The following is a 23,353-nucleotide window of genomic DNA, read 5'->3' on the forward strand; positions in this document are numbered from 1 at the left end:
TCAGCTTGAGGCCATTTCAACTTGTATTGTTGCTTCTTACTTTCAAGAAGAGGCCAACCCTCACCTCACTACAACCTTGTTTCAGGTAGTTGTAGAGAGTGACAAGGTCTCTCCCTTTTCTCCAGGTTAAACAACTCCAGTTCCCTCAGCTGCTCCTCACAGGACTTGTGCTCGAGAACCTTCACCAGCTTTGTTGCTCTTACTCCGATTTGATCCTGGACCTCAATGTCTCCCTAGTAGTGAGAAGCCCAAAACTGAACACAGTTTTTGAGGTGTGGCCACACCAGTGAGTACAGAGGAACAGTCATATCCCTCATCCTGCTTGTCACATGATTCCTCATGCAGGCCAGGATGCTGTTGCCCTTTATAGCTTCCTTGGTCACACTGTTGGCTCATGTTCAGCTGGCTGCTGACCAAGACCCTTAGGTTCCTTTCATCTGGGCAGCTTTCCAGCCACTCTTCTCCAAGCCTGCATGTTGTTGTTGTTGTGGCTGAAGGGAGGGTCCCAGCACTTGGCTTTGTTGAACCTCTTTCCATTGCCCTCAGTCCATCATTCCACCCTGCCTAGATTCCTCTATACCCTCACTATCTTCAAATAGATTTACACAGACACCTACCTTGGTGTTGTCTGCAAAATCGTTGGGGCTGCCCTCTATACCCTTATCCAGGTAATTGATAAAGATATTAAAGGGGACTGGTCCCAGTACTGAGCCTTGGGGAACACTGCTTGTGACTGGCCATCAAATGGACCTTACTCCATTCACCACCACTCCTTGGTCTCTGCCACCCAACCAGTTTTTTACCTAGTAAACCCTATGCTCATTCAAGCCATGAGAAGCCAAGTTTCAGCAGGAGAATGCCGTGGGAAAGTGTCAAAAGCTTTACTAAAGTCCTGGTAGACGGCATCCATAACCTTTCCTTCATCCACTAAGTGGGTCACCTTTCCATAGAAAGAGATCAGATTAGTCAAGCAGGATATGCTACTAAATTGCCCAATATTAATTCAGTATTTTTCCATATCTGTGTTAGCACCAGAGCTTCTTTTTAGAGAGACCAAACATTACAACCACAACTGGCAAGTCTGTCATCTCCCCAGAAAGCCACAGACACCTTGCATGTACAAGGGTTAGTATAGGGCATTTGCCATATCTTTTGTCTCTGCAATGGCATGTCCTTCTACAGGCCTACCAAAGAAGGACAAGCAATCAAACCCACAGCTAATGAACCCACCATGGTGCAGTTGGGTCTAACTGGTCTGAGAACAGGGGCATCAGCAGTTATCCTCACGGCATGGTTAAGGCTGGGCTAGGAACTAGGAAAAAAGGCATGTGAAAGATGGGAGGAACAGGAGTTTCAAAGCCCTCCTTTCCTGATCTAGATCACCTAACCCATCCTTTAACAGGAAAAAAAAAATATAAAAAAATTATTGAGCACAGAAGTGATAGGTACCAGATGCTGAAAGCTCTTGGCTCTGCAGTGCTGTCTCTGATAATGTGCAGGACACACAAAGCAGGTCCATAAATTACAGTGCACCTGGCACCCAGCCAGGAGCTGGAACACTCCACTTTTAATGATGTATTTCATTTCCAATGATGCAGATAATTTCCAAATGATTTCCCCCCCCTAACCCTCCCCCGCTCCTCCCCCTTTGCCAAACTGCAGTAGGTATTCCTGGAAAGCATGTAGCTGGATTTCAGTGCATGCCTGTAAAACAAACACCTAGAGGAAGAGTTCCTGTGGTTCCAACGGTGCTCTGCTTCTTATGCACTTCCAACACTTTTGACATTTTCTGCAGACAAAGCAAAGTACTCCTTTCTCTGGAAAGAAGCTTTGTAAGGAAGAAATTCTGTTGGGAGTGAAATTTTAGGCTCAGGGACAGAAAAACTGAATGGGAGTGAGTGCAGAGGTTGCCTGATGATGGAGTTTTGTTTCCAGAACTACACAGTGTCTGATGATCTGGAATTATAATGAGGCATGGTAGTCTTTGTGAGGAACAAGAAGAAAAAGGATGACCTAGCCCTGAGATTTTCCAGAAAAGCATCTAAATATATCTCTTTTTCATAGTAAGATCTAAAAGTAAATGGAAAAAATCCCAGTAAACTCAAAATTATTACCACAGCAATTTCATTCCTTTTAATTTGCTTTTTGGCCTGATTTGATGGATTTGTTTATTTTTTTAATGTTTAGGACTAGGAATAACTGAAGTGGGACCTTGTTGCTGTGGTGCAATCTGCTCCAGTTGGTCATTTGCAGAGCAAGCCCCTGTGCAAGGCTGGAGCTCTGCTTCAGTGCAATGACAGGCTGCAGACTTCTTCAGTATCTCCAGGCTGTCCTCTTAAATTTAAAACAACTTCTTATAAAATGAGGCTTCCTGACAAGATCTTCGGGCCCATTAAAACACTCTGTTTCAGCACTTGCAGCACACTCTCAATGAGTTTAGTGCACAGATCTGATTGCACAGCTGGACTTCAAGAGTTTCAGTTTTTTTCTCACCAGGAGAAAAGAACATGTTTTACTATGTAATTGCCTGAGTTTTCATTCAGCAAATATTATTGTGGCTCTTCTGCTGGCTGATTAATTTGCTAGAAGAGACTCTTAGCTTTTGAAAAAAAACAACACAACCCTTCAAGGATTTCCTCTTAAACACTCAGTTGTCCCATTTGGAACAAACTTATATTTAGCAGCAATGGAAATAACATGGAAAAGAAATCCATAGTTAACACAGTCGATATTTTCTCTAGAGAGCAGTTTGTTTTGCAAATATATGATCCAGTTCCTGCACAGTCATAGAATCACAGAAGAATCAACCAGTTTGGAAGAGACCTTCAAGATCATCCAGTCCAACCTAGCACCCAGCCCTACCCAATCAACTAGATCATGGCACTAAGTGCCTCATCCAGTCTCTTCTTGAACACCTCCAGGGATGGTGACTCCACCATCTCCCTAGGCAGCCCATTCCAATAGCAAACCACTCTCTCTGTGAAGAACTTCCCCTAACATCCAGCCTATACTTTCTGCTGGCACAACTTGAGACTGTGTCCCCTTATTCTGTTGCTGGTGTCCCTTGTGCTATCTGTTTCCTGAGAATACCCATTCCAAAGACAGGGCTCTGATCAAAGCAAGCAAGACCTCGGTGGGCTCAGGGCACTTCAGGTGCTCACTTTTTGGCCATGAGAGGTTTCAGTCATAATCAAATCAGAGTGGCTGAGATGCATGACTGCAACATTTCTAGTAGGTCTTTTGGAAGATATCAGAGGATCTCTGATCAAAGCTGATCTGAAATGGAGGTTCAAGATTCATCTTATTTTCAACTCTTTTTCTAGGAGCTTTTACAAGGCTTGCCTTAAGGCCAATTTACACACAATAGCCTGCAAACCCCTCACATTTCAGTCAAAGTACTTTGCACAAGATGAGATGTCAGTTTGACATAGTTGCAAAGAGCACTCAGACCATCTTGTTTATAAACCTATCTGCACATGTAAATGGTCTTTCTAACAACTCAGAAGTTGTATGGGCAAGTCAGGCAGTGACATTCTGCAGTTGGCACACCAAACAGCAAGCTTAGCTTTCAGAAAGAGGTTAAGAATTGGTAAGATTTTCTGCTATTGCTTTGTGTCTGAAATGCTTCAAGAGGACACAGGCTTCCCCAGTTGCTCAGCTTCCCCATGCCCGCACGAAGCATGGGGAAGCTGGATTAGAAGGCACTTACTTGTTGCAAAGCTCCATCTCCGTTACAATGATCTCTTGCACATGCCAGAAGACATCAGCTTTTGCAGATGACTTCTTCCCATCCTTTGGACAGTGACCAACACAGATGGCTGCAATATCACCAACATTTTTTGAAGAAAACTGAAATGTGTCTGTTGCTCCCCTGCAGGAGACAGGGAGGAGTTTCGGTTAGTGTCTTGAGGGCTGGCACTGACTCGTCTCATATGGACATTAAGTAATTTGCACATGGCTAGGGGAGATAGAACACAAGCCTCCATTTAAGGTCATTTTAGTATGAATTTAGTATTTTCTCTAATTAGGGGCAACACTTTAAATTGTTGCCACTAGGACTTTCTAAGATAAACTTGAGCTGTTCCACATACAAAATCAATTTACCTCATTTCAGATAAAGCTTAAGAATGACTAATTTCCCCTCCAGCACTTATTCATTCATCCCTAACAGATACTGTATCTGTTACACATCTACCCATCATAGCTGTTTTAAATTTGCTAGTTCAGCCACCCTTCCTGAAGCTCAGCTTGAAAACAGTTTAGAAAAACAATAGGTCTCTGTCAAACCCTTAGCCATGTCTTTTGTGTATCTTCTAGGCTTATCTTCTTGGGCTAGTCATTATTCCAACCTTTCTGCAAGAATGGACTGCTTTAGAGAGTGACATCTTTAACTTCACTGTAGACACTATCAGGTCAGGAGAAAGCTCCTCCAAGTCTTTCATGTTTCACATGGAACCTCAGTCGTTCATACTAGAGTCCACATCAGCTGTAATTTAACCTTCCCTTACAGAGCCACAGGAAAAGCTTTTCCTCCCTAGCAAGCAACAGAACAGCAGTGATGTCCATGACTTTGAAGAGGTTTCTCTCTCCTAAGGGCATGCGGTGTCCTTCAGCAAAGTATAAAGCCCATCATACTTCCGGAGCACTTTGATCCCACATTGGGAGAAGGAATCTGCCCCACATTACACAGATGTGTCTCCAGCTCATCTGCACACAAAGATTTTCTCACACAACAGTGATCTTTCAGCCTCGCCCCACAGATCTGTCTGAAAATTCAAATTTGAGCAGTTCTAACAACATTAAGCTTCCAACTATTTTTATATTCTCTCTGATTCCCACTGCCAGTGAGATGCTGTAAAAGGAACTAAATCCAATTCCAGCTTCCTTCTGCTAGTCCCAGATCAAAAATACACAGCCTGCCCAGGGGCTCACCAGAAGCTCAATTATATCTACTAACACCAAAGGACACACGCACGGACACATGCCATATACATTTCCTTTTACCAAGTACCTTTTCTCCTCTGCATTTTTCAACCTGCTCTGTGTTTGTCTGACAGAAATCAAATGTACACCTTGCTTGGACTCCAGGTGAGAAGCCATTAGGCTTTTTGGAAGAAGAACAAGAAACAGCATGGCACAAACACTCTGTAAACCATCCTGGGGGAGGGCTGGTGTTTCTGGAAGACATAGCTGACAGGGACTCCCTCTAGCCCACCACCCTGTTCCAGTACCTCTCGAATCTTCTTTTCTTGGAGGAGTTTTCCATGAGGAATTCTTTTGAGCGGCCCAACTTTCCTTCTAAGATTATCCAGATGTTTTCCTTTGTTTCTGCATCTTCTCTGTTGCTTGTTACTGTGACAATCTCGTAGGCTTTAAAGTGTAAACACATGTGTTAACCAGAAAAGAAAGAGCAAGTGGCCAGAAAGATCTCTTCATTTTGCTGTCACTTTCCTTAAAAACACTCTTGGTACTATTTATTACAGCACACAAGAAGGCATTTGCAAGAATGGAACCGCAATGAAATCTGTGGGACTTTTGACTTCCTTGTGCTTTGAATCTCATACAGGGGGATGCAATACATGAAAATATGAGTACTGTTCGATCAGCTAGTGAGAGTAGATGGATCTGCTCTTGAACAAGCTGTGTCCATCTGCCTGCTGTGCTAAGTACTCCCTTTATAATGCAGCATAAATACTGAAGTTTCTATGCCACCATTCCTAACGTGGACAGTGAGAGAATCCCTGTGCATAACAGGATATGCTCAGATGCTGTGGTGGCACATAAGTACCCAAAAGTAGCAATTTCGAGGCAGACTGAAATCACTCTGAAGTAATGTGATTATTGACTCCCCAGGATTCTTCTGAAAAAGAGCACTATGGTGCCGCATTTTTTGAGATGCACTTTGCATATCATCAGTGCAGTTAAATAACTCTTGCTCACTTGCTCACCACATTAACCACCACTGTAGTTATCTTAGGCTCAGTGGAGTTACCTGGAGCAGACCTGGGGCTACGGAGTGTTAAGCTCAGCTATCACATTCGGCTAGATACTTGAACTAGTAGCTCAGAGCAGTTAAGAAGCAAGCTGGAACAATGTTACTCACAAAGCTTTAAGGAGTGAATTTATTTTCCACCTGAAAGACTTGAGCACATTATTTCTAATGAGACCTTATGGCTTACTGCTGAATCGAACAACTGCAGATGGGCCCTTCTTAAGTTTCAACCCATAATGAGATCTTCTTCCTCATAAATCCTGATTTGTTTCTTTCTTATCACAGCATTGCACTTTTGAACTAAAGAGTACCTTAAATAAACCAATCCTTAAAGCCTGCAAATACAAAGTCCTGTTGCACAGGAACCCTTGGTGGAGGAGCTTGTGGGAAACATTGTCCTACAGCCTCTCAGATCCTTCAGCAAGGGTCACAAGTCAGCTCTTAACTTACAAGTCCTTTCCTTCAGTTCCAGGATGTCATTATTGGCACAAGCCAGTTCCCTTATGAGCTGCCCATCATCTTCACTTTTAGCCAGCCACCGATCACACTGGAAGCGAAAGGTCTTGTCCATGGCAGAATCTGTTACATCAATGTACTCCAAGTGCCACCCTGGCGCGATACCTTAGAATCATAGAATCATAGAATCAACCTTGTAAAACAATGAAATAACAAAGGTTCTGGTATTTTCATACTGCTTGGGTGGGGTACCTTTCCTTGGTAGCACCCAACTGGTGCTAGAAATTACTGGTATTTTGCTTCAGATAATGCCACCAGTGAGCACAATGTTGTTCTGACACCAAAAGCAATGCCAGCTTGTTCAAGACCATAATTTCACCCCCCTTCTCGAGTCAGCCCCTGCTTTTGAGGAAGGCTGTGGTTTTTGATCAGAGGTAAGGATATTGAACTTGGGTTTGGACTGGCAAGTTTTCAAGTTGTCTGGGCAAAGAACCATCATTTGTCTTTGGCCAGCATTTTCCAAGAAATGGCACCTCAGCAAAACCAGTAGCAGCAGGAGTGGCAGGCAGGGCCGGGGCTGGAGTGCCCCCTGTCAATATACCAACACAGGAACTGTCCCAGGACACATTGTAGTGGTGTAGGGACAACCAATCCTTAAAAAGGCCCAGGGAATCAGGGTCCTGTAGAACTGTTTACCAAAGACAAAAGCCACAAATCTTGTGGGAATCAAAAGGTTTGGGAACAAAAGTTAACAGAGCAGTTTTTGTCACAGAAGCTGCTGCTGCTGCTTCCCTCTGTTTTAAGGAAAACACAAAGCCAAGATAAAGATATAAGTTCGTATTCCACCTGACCCCCACCCCTACAACACCTGTGTCTGGAGCTATTAAATGAAGGTGTGGCAGTGTGTGCATGGTTTGTAGTGGCACCTTCAAGTGCTGGGAATGCTAGCTGGCCACAAGATGTAGGGTTTTCTCTTCGGCCTATACTAGTCCCAGAATCTTCATATTCAGATCTGTAGGTCAGAAGGTAAATTGTGTCTGGCTCCTTTTACCCTGCTGGGTAACTCTGCAGTAAATTACCCATGCTATCCTGACTTTGCCAACCAACCAAGAATCCACTGATGCTCTGAGTGGCCGTGAACACAGAAGAGACTAAAATGATGGATGTTCCAGACCACCAAATCACTGAACCTTGGAACCCTGTGAGGAGTCATAGCCCCCTTTTAGCTTTCTGCTTTTTTTTTTTTCCCCCTCCCAGTGGAAAAGCAACTTGAAAATTTATTAAAAGGACATTTGAGAACATTTTCCTGATTTCTTAGTTGAAAAGGAAGACCTTTTTGAGCTTGAAGGGGGGTGAGATGTTCTGACAGTTCTACTTACAAGTCTTGTTATTAGTCAGACAAAGAAAGGTTATGTTCATGGTGAGAGATCTTTTCTGACTTATTATTTACATCTCAGAGACTTTAAAGAGATCTTGCTCTTCCAAGAACTCACTGCTGTGTGCCTGCTTCCTTAGTTTGCAACATTAACCATTTTTAGTCCTAAAAGGAAAGTGATGGAACTTTTTAAAATTAGATCAACAAGTCACCCTGCTTCTGTGGACTGTGATCCCTCTACACGATGTGTTGGTGGCTCTCTATCAGCCTCACAGTCATTCCTGTTTTGTGCTTTGCCCCCCTGAGCCTTCCTCATGCTAGGAACTTATCTGCTACAAAGCACAGGCCTCAATCAAAGTCACAAGCTGTACCTTAAATTTCAAGGCATGGAACTGCAGAATCATTGTGGCTGGAAGAGACTTCTGGAGACTGTCTAGGCCATGCTGCTGCTGAGCAAGCTGAGCTTAAAGAGGTTACTCAGGGTCATGCCCAGTCAGGTTTTGTATATCCCCAAGGATGGGGGATTTGTCTCCACATTGTCTCCAGGCTACCTGTGCTGGTGCTTAACTACCTACACAGATTAAAAACAATCAAACAAACCTTTTGTTGTTGTTGTTGTTATGTTTAAATGAAATTTCCTGTGTTTCAGCTGTGCCCATTGCCTGTCATCTGCCTCTGTTTCCTTGCTTCTCCCATCAGATACGTGTACACATGGATACAAGCTTGCTGAGCCTTGTTTCTTCCAAGTTGAACAGTCCCAGCCCTCTCAGCTGCTTATTGTGCAACAGACATCGCAGTTCTTCAATCATCCTTGTGGTGCCTCATTGGACTCTATCCTTGTCTCTCTTGAACCGAGAGGGCAGTGCCAAGCACCAGTGACAAGGCCTGTGCTAAGACCTGTGCCAACACCACAGGGACCACACTCATGCAGGGGAGCTGGATGTGCCAAACAGACATACAGAAGTTCCTTCAGGCTCCAGTAGTAGGACAAAGGGACTAAGTGAGTTTTGGGGGTGGACTGGCATGCAGTAACCTTCAGATTCTTACCAGTTTACTACCTCCTGGTCAGACCTCATCAAGTTCCTCAAGGTTGCCACCATGCCCTAGCTGGAGCAATTTGCTCTTTGAGTATCTTTGGAATTTTATTCTATGCTTGTTGACAGTGTCAGTTGTTAATCTTTTAGTCCCATTTAAGTTCAGTGAGCATCTCTGCAGCACATTCAGGAGGCTGCTGTCCTTCCATCAAAACTTCAGTAGAAACAGTAGAGAAAAAAAGAGAGAAAACATCCCAACCTTCTCCAGCAAGAGGGACCAACGACTGCAGTCTGGGATAGAATAAATAGGTGGTCTTAGTCCTATTGCTAGCGATGAACAATGTAATTAAGATAGGATCAGTGTTAAGCAGCTACATCAGAAAAACGAATGAGATGCACATACCACCCTCCTCGTTCTTCAGCTTGGTCCCAACAACTGCTCACCAGGAGATATGAAACAAAAACTGACTTTCTAGCACATGGAGTTGAGGGGAATGCAAGCACAAAGTGCAGCTTTTCCTGGTGTTACTCACAAAAGATGTATTTATTGACTCTGGGCTATTTAAAGAGCAAGCTCTGGTCTCTGTCAGGGGATTGACACAGAGACACGAATCTCAGCAGGGTGTCCCTTACAGCGCAAGGGTACCTCAATCAAGGAACTGGCTAGTCACTGGTAGAAAAATAGTGCTATTGCCTCAAAGCATGCTCCCGTCAGCTTTGAAGAAAAAATATTTCTCTTCCCTCTCACCAAAGCTATTGTTTATTTTTTCCAGTTTTCCTTCCTGACAGTTAACTTAGATTAAGGGACCTGGATGTGGTTGTCCTGGAGTCCTGTACCCCTAAATTCCTCTCCTGCCCGGACTTCGGGGGGAAAGGGGAAAAGCCGCCTGGTTTCCCTTCCCCCTCGCCTGCCCTGCAGCCGTGAAGGGGGGAGGACTGCCCCGTGAGTTCCCGCGCTGGAGCCAGGCTGGGATTGGCCGTGCACTTTCGCGCCTAAGGTGTGGTAACTCTGCCCTTTGTCTAGCCAAGGTTATAAATATTGGGGGTCTTCCCGCCTTTGGGGTTCCCGCTTTGGAGTTTGCCTGTGCCTGGACGTATGTGTCTGCCTGAGCTCACACACTCCCCTAGGCTGGACTGCAGAGAGACCAAGGATTCGCTTTCCTATTGACACCTTTGTGTGCCTAACGACCCTTAACGACCTCTTAACGATTCACCTGCAGCCGCTGAAAGGAAGAGGAAGACAGACCGAACGAGTCAGCCTGGGTGAGTTATTTGGCTTAGGTTAATTTGGTAAGAAACAGCTATTAATTAATAGCTGAGGCCTTTTCTGACTTCTGACTTCCAAAACAGTCAGATTATTGACGGTGTCCTTGTAGGTTAATTCTCATGCAACTGAATCTGCTTATCAAACTAAATTAATCTTTGTATATATAGTTGTGGGGGCGGGTCTTTGGGAAAATAAAAAATAACTATTTTTGATAAATTCCCGACTCAGCCACGTATTAATTCCTGCTCTCCGCAACAGTGGTGGAGGGGCTGCAGCCCAAAATAGAGGTCTCCCTATGCCTCTACATGCCTGGACATGTTTTTCTACCAGGACCCATGGTAGTAAGCAGGTTGTGTAGCACACACACATGCCCAGTCCGTGTATCCCTGGAGTCTGCCCAGGTGATCCCCATATTTGGGAAGGTCCAGGCTAACAGCTCCTGCCTATTAAGGTAAAGTTTGGCTGACTGCCAACCTGATTGGTCACTTTGGATGGCCAAAGGGCCATGAATCTTGGCCCACAGTCTATAAAGATGGATGTAAAGGAGCACCACGTGTTCAGACTTAGCCATTCAGACTTAGCTGTTCAGAATATTCAGACTCAGCTGCTCAGGCTCAGCTTTCATCAGATCTGTTCCGACTCAGCTCTCTGACCCTGCCTGCAGCACAGCTCAGCTCTCTGATCCACACAGCAGCATTCTGCTGCTCTGACTTGTTTGCAAGGCCTAGACAGAGTCTGGCCCTCACTTGCATGCTCACTGAGGCTCAGACCTCTTACTTTGATTCCAATTCACAGTTAACCTGCCTGCATACCTTCAGAAGCAGAGCACGTTCAAGCCTCCACCTGATACATATATGGGGAGCTGATAGCCCCCTAAGTCTTCAGCCAGCTGTGCATACCGGCCAACTATCTAGCATTTATCTATGGAGCACAGACTCCCAGCTGTAGCCTGGTAAGAAGGGCCAGGATGCAGACCTTCTAGATTGTCTGCAAACCCACAAACACAGCCTGCTAGCTGTGAAAGGACTGTGCCAGAAGCTGCACAGACAACATCCTTCTCCAGTTCCTGGAATCCTGCCAGCTGATCATCCCTGGATACGCAGCATCCAGAAAACCAGCAGCATCGAGGCAGAGACCACCTCACACCAGGAGAGAAGGTTTGCCCCAGACACTGGGAAGATTTATCATTTCCCCTCAAGCCAGGAAAATTCCAGCCTGACAGAGGTCCGGACACTGGGCACAGGCTGTGACACAACCCCGGGAGGGTCATTAATAATTAAGTGCAACACATCTAAGTAAGCTTTGATTCCTCTGTAATATAAGTTACCTCTGCCTCAGAGCAGACAGTTTCAGCCCCTGCTGGGCAAACAGCATAGTCCCAATGCAGCACTAAGCCTAAGGGAATCTTTCTCTCTGTCTATAGTTGATATTTCCAGTTATTAACCAGATCTCTATATATATATATATGTATCATATCCTAATTGTTTTCATAACTTTGCACAAAAGAACTATTCAGTGGTTGGGGGTGGCAAGAGTTTGTAAATATTAATTTTAATAAATATATTTTTATACAAAAATTAGTACCTCCTCAAATTGATTTCTCACCTCCCCCTAATAAGGGAGGCACAGAGAAACCCCCTCCGTAACACTGGAAGCTGTAGAAATATCATATATTGCCTTTCATTTCTCAAGAGAAACAATTCACCCCAAGTGAATGTTTTACTGGCTATGTCCAGAACAGCACATTTCCCCACCCTGTCCATGTGCTCTGGTGCCAGAAAATATGAGCATCAAATGTTTCATTGCCACAGCATTAAACTCTGTTTAAAAGCTGGTATGGAAATGGAAGGGTTGGTTCAGGACTGAAAAAAAAGTTTTGTTTAACCAGACAAGGTATTGCTTTTCTAATGCTTCAGATCAGGAAAATGCAACATTTAATTTATTGTTGAATTGACCTGGGAAAAATGCAAAGTTTAGTAATGCTCGGAGTCTAAATGCAAGAGATCCACTGGTCTGGATCTGTGTGCTGGGGAAAACATCAGTGGAAGGAAAGAAACCATGTTTACAGAACCAGTTTTCAGGTGATGAAACTCTGGTTTCTGTGTGGTTTTGGCAGAGCAATGGGCCCAGAGACATTACAGCAGCTAAAAAACAGAAGGAGAGGAAACTCTGTCCCATATGATTGTAACACCAAAGGCACCAAACCCTTAGCACAAGATGTTTTATGGAGTGGACATCCGTGGGATAATGAGGGAGAGAAAAGTGCTGTGGATGTAGCAGGGTGCAAGATGTTTCCTAGGTTCTGTGCACTGCTCCCATAGTCTGGCCATGCTGGAGAAATTGGAAGATCTCTGCAGCAATGGCTGATCCAGTCTTTCCTTTGAATACTGTTGAATGGTGGATCCTGATCCACTGTGAAAGCCACAGCTCCTCCATCACTCAACTCTCTCTCCCAGGGTGCTGAGAGAGCTGGCAGCTGAGCTGGCCAAACCACTCTCCATCATTTTCCAGCAGTCCTGGCTCACCGGAGAGGTCCCAGGAGACTGGAAAGTAGCCAACGTGGTCCCCATCCACAAGAAGGGTCGGATGGAGGAACCTGGGAACTACAGACCTGTCAGCCTGACCTCAGTGCCAGGGAAAATGATGGAGCAGGTTATCTTGGGGGCAAATACTGCGCACCTGAGGGATGGCAAAGGGCTCAGGTCCAGCCAGCATGGGTTTAGGCAGGGCAGATCCTGCCTTTCTAACCTGATCTCCTTCTATGATCAGGTGACCCGCTTGGTGGATGTGGGGAGGCCTGTGGATGTGGTCTATCTGGACTTCAGCAAGGCCTTTGACACTGTCCCCCACAGCAAACTGCTGGCTAAGCTGTCAGCCCATGGCTTGCATGGTAACACTCTGTGCTGGGTTAGGAACTGGCTGGAGGGATGAGCCCAGAGAGTGCTGGTGAATGGTGCCACATCCAGCTGGCGGCTGTCACTAGTGGTGTCCCTCAGGGATCAGTGCTGGGCCCCATCCTCTTTAACATCTTCATAGATGATCTGGATGAGGGCATGGAGTCAGTCATCAGCAAGTTTGCAGATGACACCAAGCTGGGGGCAGATGTGGCTGGGTTGGAGGGCAGAAGGACTCTGCAGCAGGACCTTGACCGCCTGGACAGATGGGCAGAGTCCAATGGGATGGGGTTCAATAGCTCCAAGTGCAGGGTACTGCACTTTGGCTACAACAACCCCATACAGAGATACAGGCTGGGGTCGGAGTGGCTGGAGAGCAGCCAGACAGAGAGGGATCTGGGGGTGCTGATTGATACCCACCTGAACATGAGCCAGCAGTGTGCCCAGGTGGCCAAGAGAGCCAGTGGCATCCTGGCCTGCATCAGGAATGGTGTGGTCAGCAGGAGCAGGGGGTCATTCTGCCCCTGTACTCTGCACTGGTTAGACCTCACCTTGAGTACTGTGTTCAGTTCTGGGGCCCCCAGTTTAGGAGGGACATTGAGATGCTTGAGCGTGTCCAGAGAAGGGCGACGAGGCTGGGGAGAGGCCTTGAACACAAGCCCTATGAGGAGAGGCTGAGGGAGCTGGGGTGGTTTAGCCTGGAGAAGAGGAGGCTCAGGGGTGACCTTATTGTTGTCTACAACTACCTGAGGGGTGGTTGTGGCCAGGAGGAGGTTGCTCTCTTCTCTCAGGTGGCCAGTACAGAACAAGAGGACACAGCCTCAGGCTGCACCAGGGGAGATTTAGGCTCGAGGTGAGGAGAAAGCTCTTCACTGAGAGAGTCATTGGACACTGGAATGGGCTGCCTGGGAAGGTGGTGGAGTAGCCATGCCTGGGGCAGTTCAAGGCAAGGTTGGATGTGGCACTTGGTGCCATGGTCTAGCCTTGAGCTCTGTGGTAAAGGGTTGGACTTGATGCTCTGTGAGGTCTCTTCCAACCCTGATGATACTGTGATACTGAGATACTGTAACTTCTGATGCTTGCAGAATAGCCAGAGCAGACCTGTTTGTGTCCTTTGGCACCACAACCATCAGTATGAGGGGAACAAGGGCTGAGGAACAAATCTACTGCACAAACGCCTTGGAGAACAATGTGGGATATTCTGCAGTGACCCTGCCTTACTGTTTTGGGGCAGAAAGAAATAATTAGCACATATCTGAGCCATTCCTGCCTGATTATGCAGGTCTTGGTCTTTAAAATATTTTGGCCACCACTGTGCCTTTGTAGAAGGTCTTCTATCACCATAATGAGTCTTCAATGTTGGTAACAAAAGGTGCTTCACTCCAGACCTGCTCAGCTGCCATCAAAATCCCCAACAGCAAACCTGCCCTAATAAAACACGTGACTGTGCCATGCATGCTCCTTAATGGTCTGCAGCTGGAAAGGACATTTTCAATAGCAAGCAAAACAGCTCAAATGTAATTAGAGGAGGAGAAGAGCTCTGGGGCAAATGGAATCACTTTGCCTGCTTGATGCTGGCAGTTGTATAATTTAGTCTCATGCAGGGAAATAAAGCCTTCCCCAAGCAGCCTTATCCAAGAGAGCTGTTATTTGTTCCGTTTGTTCTCCTTTCTAAAAGAGTCCAGCCTGCCAATCAGGTGATGCCCTGCATTGTGTATATGTGCAATGTCTTCACAGGACCATCTTGCCTTTTTCCCAGGTGATGCTTTCCTGTCTTTGATCAGATAGGCTGGATTTTAGGCTCCTTGTCCTGTATTTCTGGAGTGGTTAGCGCATTTGAGTCTGATATTAGAACTAGCAGTTGTGACACAGACAATGACATTTCTGCTCCATTTAACAAAAACTTCAGCTTACAGTATCAGAAGTTTCCTTTGCACCTCTTGGGAACAGCCACCACTTTCCCCAGCATGCATGAAACAATCTAACACATGCAAATATGTGGGGGAGTTGGAGAAAAAAGAGAGAATGAACTGAGTCTGTTGAGTTCACCATTCACCAGGTACCTGGTTTCTGACCTTGCCTTAGTGAATATCAAATATATGTTATGAAGTGAGAGATGGTGAGATCCAGGTGTTGCTGGCAAAACCACATCCATGCTTGAATGCACATCTGTCCATGAAAGTTAAACTTTCTCAACTATTTGCAGCCATATTTGTTGGTTTCCTTCTCTATCTCTTGTTTATCTGTAGCAGGTCTTCTTCAGTTTGATTTTGAAAGCAGCTGCTGCTTGATCAAGGATAATAGTTGTCATTAATGGTGCTTATGTTCCCACAGGAGTAGAACAAAGATCCTGCTTGAGACATCGGCTGCTCAGGGGCCAGTAAAGAACTGCTGCTGCCCAGCCATTTGCAACCGTAAACTAGCACTGCTTAGCTCCCTAACTGAATTTTTGGTTTTGGTCTTTTCACACAGGCAAATCCAATCCATCAATACATGTCTGGTGCCTGGTGTCAATTTTGGATTCTTAGACAATGGGTTAGCCTACAGGGCACCAGGTATTCTGGTGGCAGATGAGAGTCACCTTTGTCAAAGGGGAAGGAGAATCTTTGTCTAGGAACTTGCAAGGCTCACTGATAGAGTCTTAAACTAAATGTGAAGGGGAGGGGAAAGAAATCAAGCCTGTCTCTAACAAGCAGTGAATTGATTCACAATGGTTAGAGGGAAGTGGTGCTAGTATAGCTCCTGTGCCAAGATGTGTGCTGGGGACACTGCAACACAGTCAAAATCCAGTGGAGGTGAATTGGAGGCTTTTGAGGCAGTGAAGTTAAAGACAAAACTTAGGTGAAATACCTCAAGGGAATCAAAGGGCACTCCACTAAGAAAGTGATGCAGACAACAGTCCATCTGAAGTGCCTCTACAGGAAGACATGCAGCATGATTGCCTTCTATGTCAAGAAATGGAAAGAGTGTGAAAAGATGTCCCTGAGGAACTGCTGTGAGCAGATAGAAAGCTTGTGGGTAAGAATTACAGAAAAACTCAACAAAGGGAACCTCGTGGTCATCATCTACTACAGGCCACTTGATCAAGAGGAGCCCACTGATGAAGCCTTCTTGCCCCAGCTACTGCAAGTATCACATCCACAGGCCTACCAGGAGACTTTGCCTACCCTGACATCTACAGGGAAAGTAGCATAGAAAACTGTACACAGTCCAGAAGACCCCTGGAGTGCCTTGATGATGACTTCTTAAGCCAGGTAATAGACAGTCCTAGAGGAGCGGATTCAACACTTGATTTGATGATCACTAATGCAGGCAAGCTTATCAGTGATGTCAAGATTGGTGACAGCTTGGGCTGCAGTTGTCACATGCTGGTGGAATTTGCAGTCCTAAGGGATGTGAGATAGCCAAGGAGTGTAGTCAAGACTCTGAATTTAGGAAAGCAAACTTCTAGCTCTTCAAGGAGTTAGTCAACAGGAGTCCCTGGGAAATGTTCCTCAGTGATAAGGGAGCAGAACAGGTCTTTAAGGACACTTTTCCACAGAGTGGAAGAGCTCTGCATTCCCAGCTGTAAGAAATTAGGCAAGGAATGAAGGAGACCATCATGGCTGAATTGAGACTTGTTGGTCAGACCAAAAGGCAAGATGGAACTGCACAGGTAGTTTGAGCAGGGACAGGTAACCTGGAAGGAGTATTGAGACACTGTTTGATTGTGTAGAGATAAGGTCATGAAAGCCAAGGCATGACTGGAGCTGAACTTGGCAAAGCATGTAAAGAAAAATAAGAAGGGCTTCTACAGGTCCATAAATCATCAAAGCAAGCAAACATCCTCTAATGAGCAGAAATTGAGAGCTGGTGTTAATAGACAAGGAGTCTGGGTCTTCACTGGGAACCTTATTCCTCACACCTCCTGAGCTGGCAGACCACAAGGGTAAAATCTCTCCCATTGGAAGAGAAGATCACATCTGGGACCACCTGAGGAATCTGAACATACATAAGTCTATGGGATCTGATGAGATGCATCCCAGAGTGTGGAGGGAATTGACTGATGTAGTTGCCAAGACACTCTCTGCAGTATTCGAAATGTCATGGCAGCCAGGTGATGTCCCTGGTGACTGGAAGAAGGGAAAGGTTTTTCCACTTTTAATAAAAGTAAAAAGGAGGACTTCAAGTTAGTGAAGCCTCACCTCTGTGCTTGGGAAATCATGGAACAGATCATCCTAGAAGGTATGCTGGAGCACAAAGAGGACAGGGAAGTGATTTGAGACAGCCAACATGGCTTCACCAAGAGCAATTCCCACTTGACCAATCAGTGGATAAGGGAAGAACAATAGATGTCATCTATCTGGACTTCTGTAAGGCTGTTGACACACAACATCCATCTCTCTAAACCGGACAGATATGGATTTGATGGGTGGACTGTTTGGTGGATGAGAAATCAGATGAATGGTCACATCCAAAAGGCAGTGGTCAATGGCTTGGTGTCCAGATGGAGATGGTTGACAAGTGCTGTTCTTCAGGGCTCTGTACTGGGACAAGTGCTGATCAGTGCCTTCATCAATGATACAGACAGTAAGACTGAGTGGGCCCTCAGCAAGCCTGCAGATTGCACTTAGCTGACTGGTGCAGCTGATATGTCAGAGGGACGGGATGCCATCCAGAGGCACCTAGACAGGCTGTTGAAGTGGCCTCAGGTGAGTTCATGAAGCTGAATAAGGCAAAGCGTAAGATCCTGCATCCAGGTTGGGGCAATCCTCTGTACCAATGTAGCCTGGGGGATGATGAGACTGGGAGCAGTCCTGCAGAAAAGGCCTTGGGGATACCAGTGGTTGAGAAGCTAGACATAAGCCAACAAAGTGCACTTGCAGCCCAGAAGACAAATCACATCCTGGTCTACGTCAAAAGAAGCATGGGCAGCAGGTTGAGAGAGGTGATTCTGCTCCTTCTTCTCTGCATTGATGAAATTCCACCTGTGTCCGGCTCATGGGCCCTCAACACAAGAAAGTCATGGACATGCTGGAATGGGTTCAGAGGAGCGGCACAAAAGCTATCAGTGGGCTGGAACATCTCTCCTATGAGGACAACTGAGAGAGCTGGGACTGTTCAGCCTGGAGAAGAGAAGGCTCCCAAGGAGACCTTATAATTGCAGTACAGAATCTGAAGGCTGGGGAAGGACAATTAAGGAGGGCTTGTTGTGGCAGGACAACAGGCAATGGTTTAAAGGGGAGCGGGGTAGATTTAAGCTAGACTTCAGGAGGAAGTTCTTTACAATGAGTGTAGTGAAGAATTGGAAGAGGTTGCCCAGAGAAGTGGCGGAGGCCTCATCCCTGGAGACATTCAAGGTGAAACTTGGTGGGGCCCTGAGCAATCTGATCTAGTTAAGCATGCATATGCTCACCGCAGGGTGTGTGAGTGAGTGTGTGTGGCTAGGGTGATTTCTGAGGGTACCTTCCAACCTATTACATTCTGTAATTCTATGAAAATGGTGGGAGTTTTGATAGTGGTGTCAGATTGCCAGGAGTGTTAATTGTGAGGCATTAAAATCATAGCGTCTAGCTTTGCACCAGTACATCTCAAAACACTTTAAGAAGGTGAATAATTTTTGTCCCTAATTTACATAATTGAAAATGAAGTACAGGGATGTGATTTACGCAAGGTCATTCAGCAAGACAGTGGCAGAACAAAAACAGATTTATTTTGTACATCTCTCCTTTAGGATCAATGTTAGTTCACATCACCACATTTCTCATCAAAGAAGACAGGAAATGCAAAACCTCTCACAACCTTTGACAAAGGAAGAGATTAGCACCTAGGACACTTATAGAAAATAGGTCTCCTGCTCTCCCTCCTCCATAGTCTATTCAACTTGTTCAGACCAGGATTTGGCTCACACCAAAACTGCTCATAAATTACTATCAGACAAAAATCCACCCCCATCTTTGAGATGAACTATTTCTATGAAAAAAAAACACCAAAACTCAGGAAGAAGATATAGCAGCTTCTCAGATTATATTCTTATGACTTAAGCACCTTTTGTATTTCATTTGAGGCATACTTGGTGCAAAAAAACCTTTAGCAAAGGTGAAGGATAATTTGTCCCAAAAGGAGCAAAGAAAGCTTGCAGAGAAGACAACCTTTAACAGAACTAACAATTCCACAGCTATATCTGACCTTTTGGACTCTTTCCACTCTGAAGTGAAGGGTTCTGCAGTTACAAGAGATTGAGAGGAAATGAATGACTGTGCAAGTTTAACACTGAAATCTTCATCTTCTCTCAAAGTAGGTATTTTTTTTTTTGCATTTTTGGTGGTTTTGGCTGTATATAAGCCTAAAATTCCTGCTGATATAACAGGCTTATCTCTCGCTACATACCTAGCAAAGACATCTTCTGCTGTCTACAACTACCTGAAGGGAGGTTGTAGCCAGGTGGGGGCTGGTCTCTTCTCCCAGGCAACCAGCAATAGAATAAGAGGACACAGTCTCAAGTTGCGCCAGGACAGGTCTAGCCAATCAACTAAACCGTGGCACTAAGTGCCTCATCCAGTCTTTTTTTGAACACCTCCAGGGATGGCAACTCCACCACCTCCTTGGACAGCCCATTCCAATGGCAAATCACTCTCTCTGTCAAGAACTTCTTCCTAACATGTCCATGGACTGCAGGAGAATATCTCTGGAAAGCCACATGCTGTGAGTTTAAGACCTACACAACTTAAGATCTAATACAAGATATTGTAGTACCTTCCCAGAAAGAAAAGGGAAAACTAATCTTTTATTAGGTGAGTCCAGATTAAGAAATGGTTGTATTTCTTCCTGTCAAAGAACCACCAAAAAGAGTCACTGGTGCATTTAGGCTATTTAAAACTCAACTGGACAATGTCATGACAGTTGGTGTAACTGAGAGAAAGGCCCTATTGAGGCAAAGAAGAAGCTGGGCTCCATAACCTTGATGTTTACTTCTGTCTTTGCTGCTGTAATGACATAGTCTGCTTCATCCATGATTAGACTCTTCCTGGCTCCCCTTGGCTGATGGCAACTGAGATAATCAAGAATGTGAAATTAATGACTTTACAAAGACTTCTTATCATCTCAACTCAAATCTACTCAGGCAGATGAGGGGTCTAAATCCAGATTTCCCATATCTCCTTGTGTGGAGAAAAAAAAATAAAAAGAAAGAAAAGCTTTTCCTAGCTAAATAATTCCATTACTGAGATACTGAGAAACTTTAAGTCATTCTTCCAGAATGGTGATTTAGTCTTTAAACCAGAGAAAAAATGGAACCCTATATTTAGAAACCCAACATTTCTAAAGACCTGGAGATACTGATCTTGCATAAATGTAGAAGTAAATTAACTGAGATATGAGAAAATACACAGTGCCTATCTGAAATCAGGAGATGGGGAGTCTGGAAATGATTAAATTTGCTCAGGGAGTCCAAATATATTAGGCTGAACATCACTATCTTAAAGTAAACAGGGGCAAGGCAATAAGACACGCAGCAAAACTCAAAACTAAATTACATTCACAGCAGTTCTTTGCTACCAGACTCTCACTGGTGAGCTTTAAACATCTAAAAAAAGAGTCAGGAACAAGTTCCTTGAAATTGCAGTTGTGAAGTCTCCAAATTGCCTCTTTTTCAATGAGGACTGATTTTCTCACTAATCAATTTTAGTGAAGTCAAAGGAATTAGGTGGGAACATAGCTCCTCCTTTCTATCTCATACAGGTGCCATTCAGCAGTTTTTGTAGGGAAAATGGCATTTAAAACCATTATAGTGGGACTATAAAACTGACATGCTTTTCCAGAGTAGGCAAACACAGTTCTTGCAGTTTAAAGACCTTCTGACAGTCTTTGCTGTTGCAATTACTGTCTCTTTAACTCTAAACACCCCTCTGCAGTCATGTTCCAGTGAAAGGATAAACAAATTCAGGATGTGAGCTGGGAGTAAAGCCACTACAGGAAAGCTTCACTGATGGGGATGGATGCTGAACTGCAATTCATGTCAAAGTAGCCACTTTGGCTGAACTATTTAAGTATATCTTACTCTGAAACCTAGAGACTGGGTGAAGTCAGAAATAAAAAGCTCTCTGATGGTTAGTGGCACTCCTAACTAGCCTATAGCTGTTCAAGACACTTAAGGCGTCTCCAAACAGGCTGATGTCATTAAGACTGATTGTTAAGAAAACTAGTTAAAAAAGCATCAACTGTGTTCCAGGTAGTCAGCATGCAAGGAGCAAAGGGTCAGGCTGGTGAGAGATTGAGTCTTCCACAGATCATTTGCAGGGAGATTGTTTAGCCCAAAACATGAAAATAAACACACACACACAAACCCAAACCCTAAGGAAAGAATGATCCCTATCTGATGCCTCAAAGTAATGTAAATACAAGCACATTTTTATGCTTTTATCCCCCCAAGCATCTGACAAAAACTGTGCACAACTTTCAACCCCTGACCTCACTGCTCCTTTACAAAAAATTAGTGCCAGGGATTTCTAGCCAGTGGCACAGCCATTACACAGAGAAGGCAAGCACATATGCAAAGGATAGCTATAGCCTGGGATCTCAGCAGTAATAAATACTCTACCCACCCAACAAACTGTCATGCTGCATTGTGTGAAGTGTTAGCAAGGGTATGCCTTTCACATGACTAATGCAAGAACAATGAATACAGCATATGTTATGATTTAAACTACAGTTGTCCTTTCTTGGGGGAAAACCAAGTAGATTTTTACTGAGCAAAACCTGAGCATGTTGTTTGTAGAAGGCTCAGTCCTGCAACTAATTAGGTCTGGTAAAAGCCCTATTAACTATTACTCATAAATGGAAACCACTGATATGAAGGAAATAAGGAAAGAGCATGTAAGGTGGTAATATGTGTTTTTATACATAGATGTATTTTTTCAGGCTCTGCACACATGGTTTACTACTTAGCTGACTTGTGGTGACTACCTTGGTACATACTTTGCCCATACCAAAATGTAAACTAACAGAGCCCATTTGCTGCTTGGCCTAAGGCTGAACTCTGTTACTTGTCTTTGCCATCAGTCAGGAGCATGCAGGAAGTGATTACCACAGTTCAACTCCAGTATGGTGACTCCTCAACCTCTACCAACAACAGTGTCAGTGGCACAGAGAAGATCCATGATCATTTGTGCAAGAAGAATGTAGCAAACTCACCTAAACTGACAGCATTTGCTTGTCACTCAGTTTGAAGCTAGATTGAATGTTTTGGTGAGAAGAACTAGATTACAGGCTGCGAAAGGGAAACAGTGGTGATGTCTACTTCACTCATAGGCTTGCTGAGACATATAAGAGCAAGAATCCAAACATAGATAAGGGAGCCGCTCTCTGTCCAGGCTTTGAGCTGCCTTTTTTCTCTCTCTAACCTAATCTGATTAATCCACCTGCTTCTTAAACCCCTCTGGCTGACTCTCAGTTCTTCCTTGGGCACAAAGCAATGTCTGGGGTAAGTAGAGAGAAGTGGGAGAAGGTGGAAGGGCGGTTGGGAGCCCCTCTTGGGGACTCAGGTTTCTGGGAGGGTCTTGTGTTTCTGAATTACCTTTTACCTTGTGTATTTCTGTATATAAATGTATATACTGTAAATATCTGCTTGTGTACTGTGCTAAGCTGTAAATATAAAAGTTTCATTCAATTTCCAGAGCTGGCTGAGTGTAGTCTGGGTGATTTCCAAAGTGTGGGAGGGTGGGTAACACTCAAACCATCACAGTCACACAGCAGGCAGGCAAGCCCATGGGACTCTTTGACATGGAATGCCACAGGGGCTGTCTCCTGGAGAGTCTGGACAAGCTCTTGAACTAGAAAATTCACTGAAATTAGATCCAGTTCAGGAGTAGTCCTGGACTACATATAGGAAAATTAAGAGAACTTGGGAAGAATTAGAATCATAGAATAGAATCATATAGTAATAGAATCAACTAGGTTGGAAGAGACCTCCAAGATCATCCAGTCCAACCTAGCACCCAGACCTGTCCAATCAACTAGACCATGGCACTAAGTGCCTCATCCAGGCTTTTCTTGAACGCCTCCAGGGACAGTGACTCCATCACCTCCCTGGGCAGCCCATTCCAATGCCAATCACTCTCTCTGGCAAGAACTTCCTCCTAACATCCAGCCTATACCTCTCCTGGCACAACTTGAGACTGTGTCCCCTTGTTCTGTTGCTGGTTGTCTGGGAGAAGAGGCCACCCCCACCTGTCTACAGCCTCCCTTCAGGTAGTTGTAGACAGCAATGAGGTCACCCTTGAGGAGCCTCCTCTTCTCCAGGCTAAACCACCCCAGCTCCCTCAGCCTCTCCTCATAGGGTTTGTGTTCCAGGCCTTT

General features: G+C 44.9%; 1 protein-coding gene across 1 annotated transcript in view; it reads right to left on the reverse strand.

Moving 5' to 3' along the window:
* Positions 1–23,353, reverse strand: part of LOXHD1 (lipoxygenase homology PLAT domains 1) — a 188,098-nt gene that overhangs the window by 962 nt on the left and 163,783 nt on the right. The window contains exons 37-39 of the mRNA XM_064176315.1: positions 6,443–6,613; positions 5,232–5,370; positions 3,710–3,871 (exon numbers count right to left, since the gene is read on the reverse strand). Of these exons, the coding sequence (XP_064032385.1) occupies positions 3,710–3,871; positions 5,232–5,370; positions 6,443–6,613 (472 nt within the window). The remainder of the gene's footprint in view (positions 1–3,709; positions 3,872–5,231; positions 5,371–6,442; positions 6,614–23,353) is intronic.

This window comes from Pogoniulus pusillus, chromosome Z, assembly GCF_015220805.1.
Source record: "Pogoniulus pusillus isolate bPogPus1 chromosome Z, bPogPus1.pri, whole genome shotgun sequence".
Taxonomy (NCBI): domain Eukaryota; kingdom Metazoa; phylum Chordata; class Aves; order Piciformes; family Lybiidae; genus Pogoniulus; species Pogoniulus pusillus.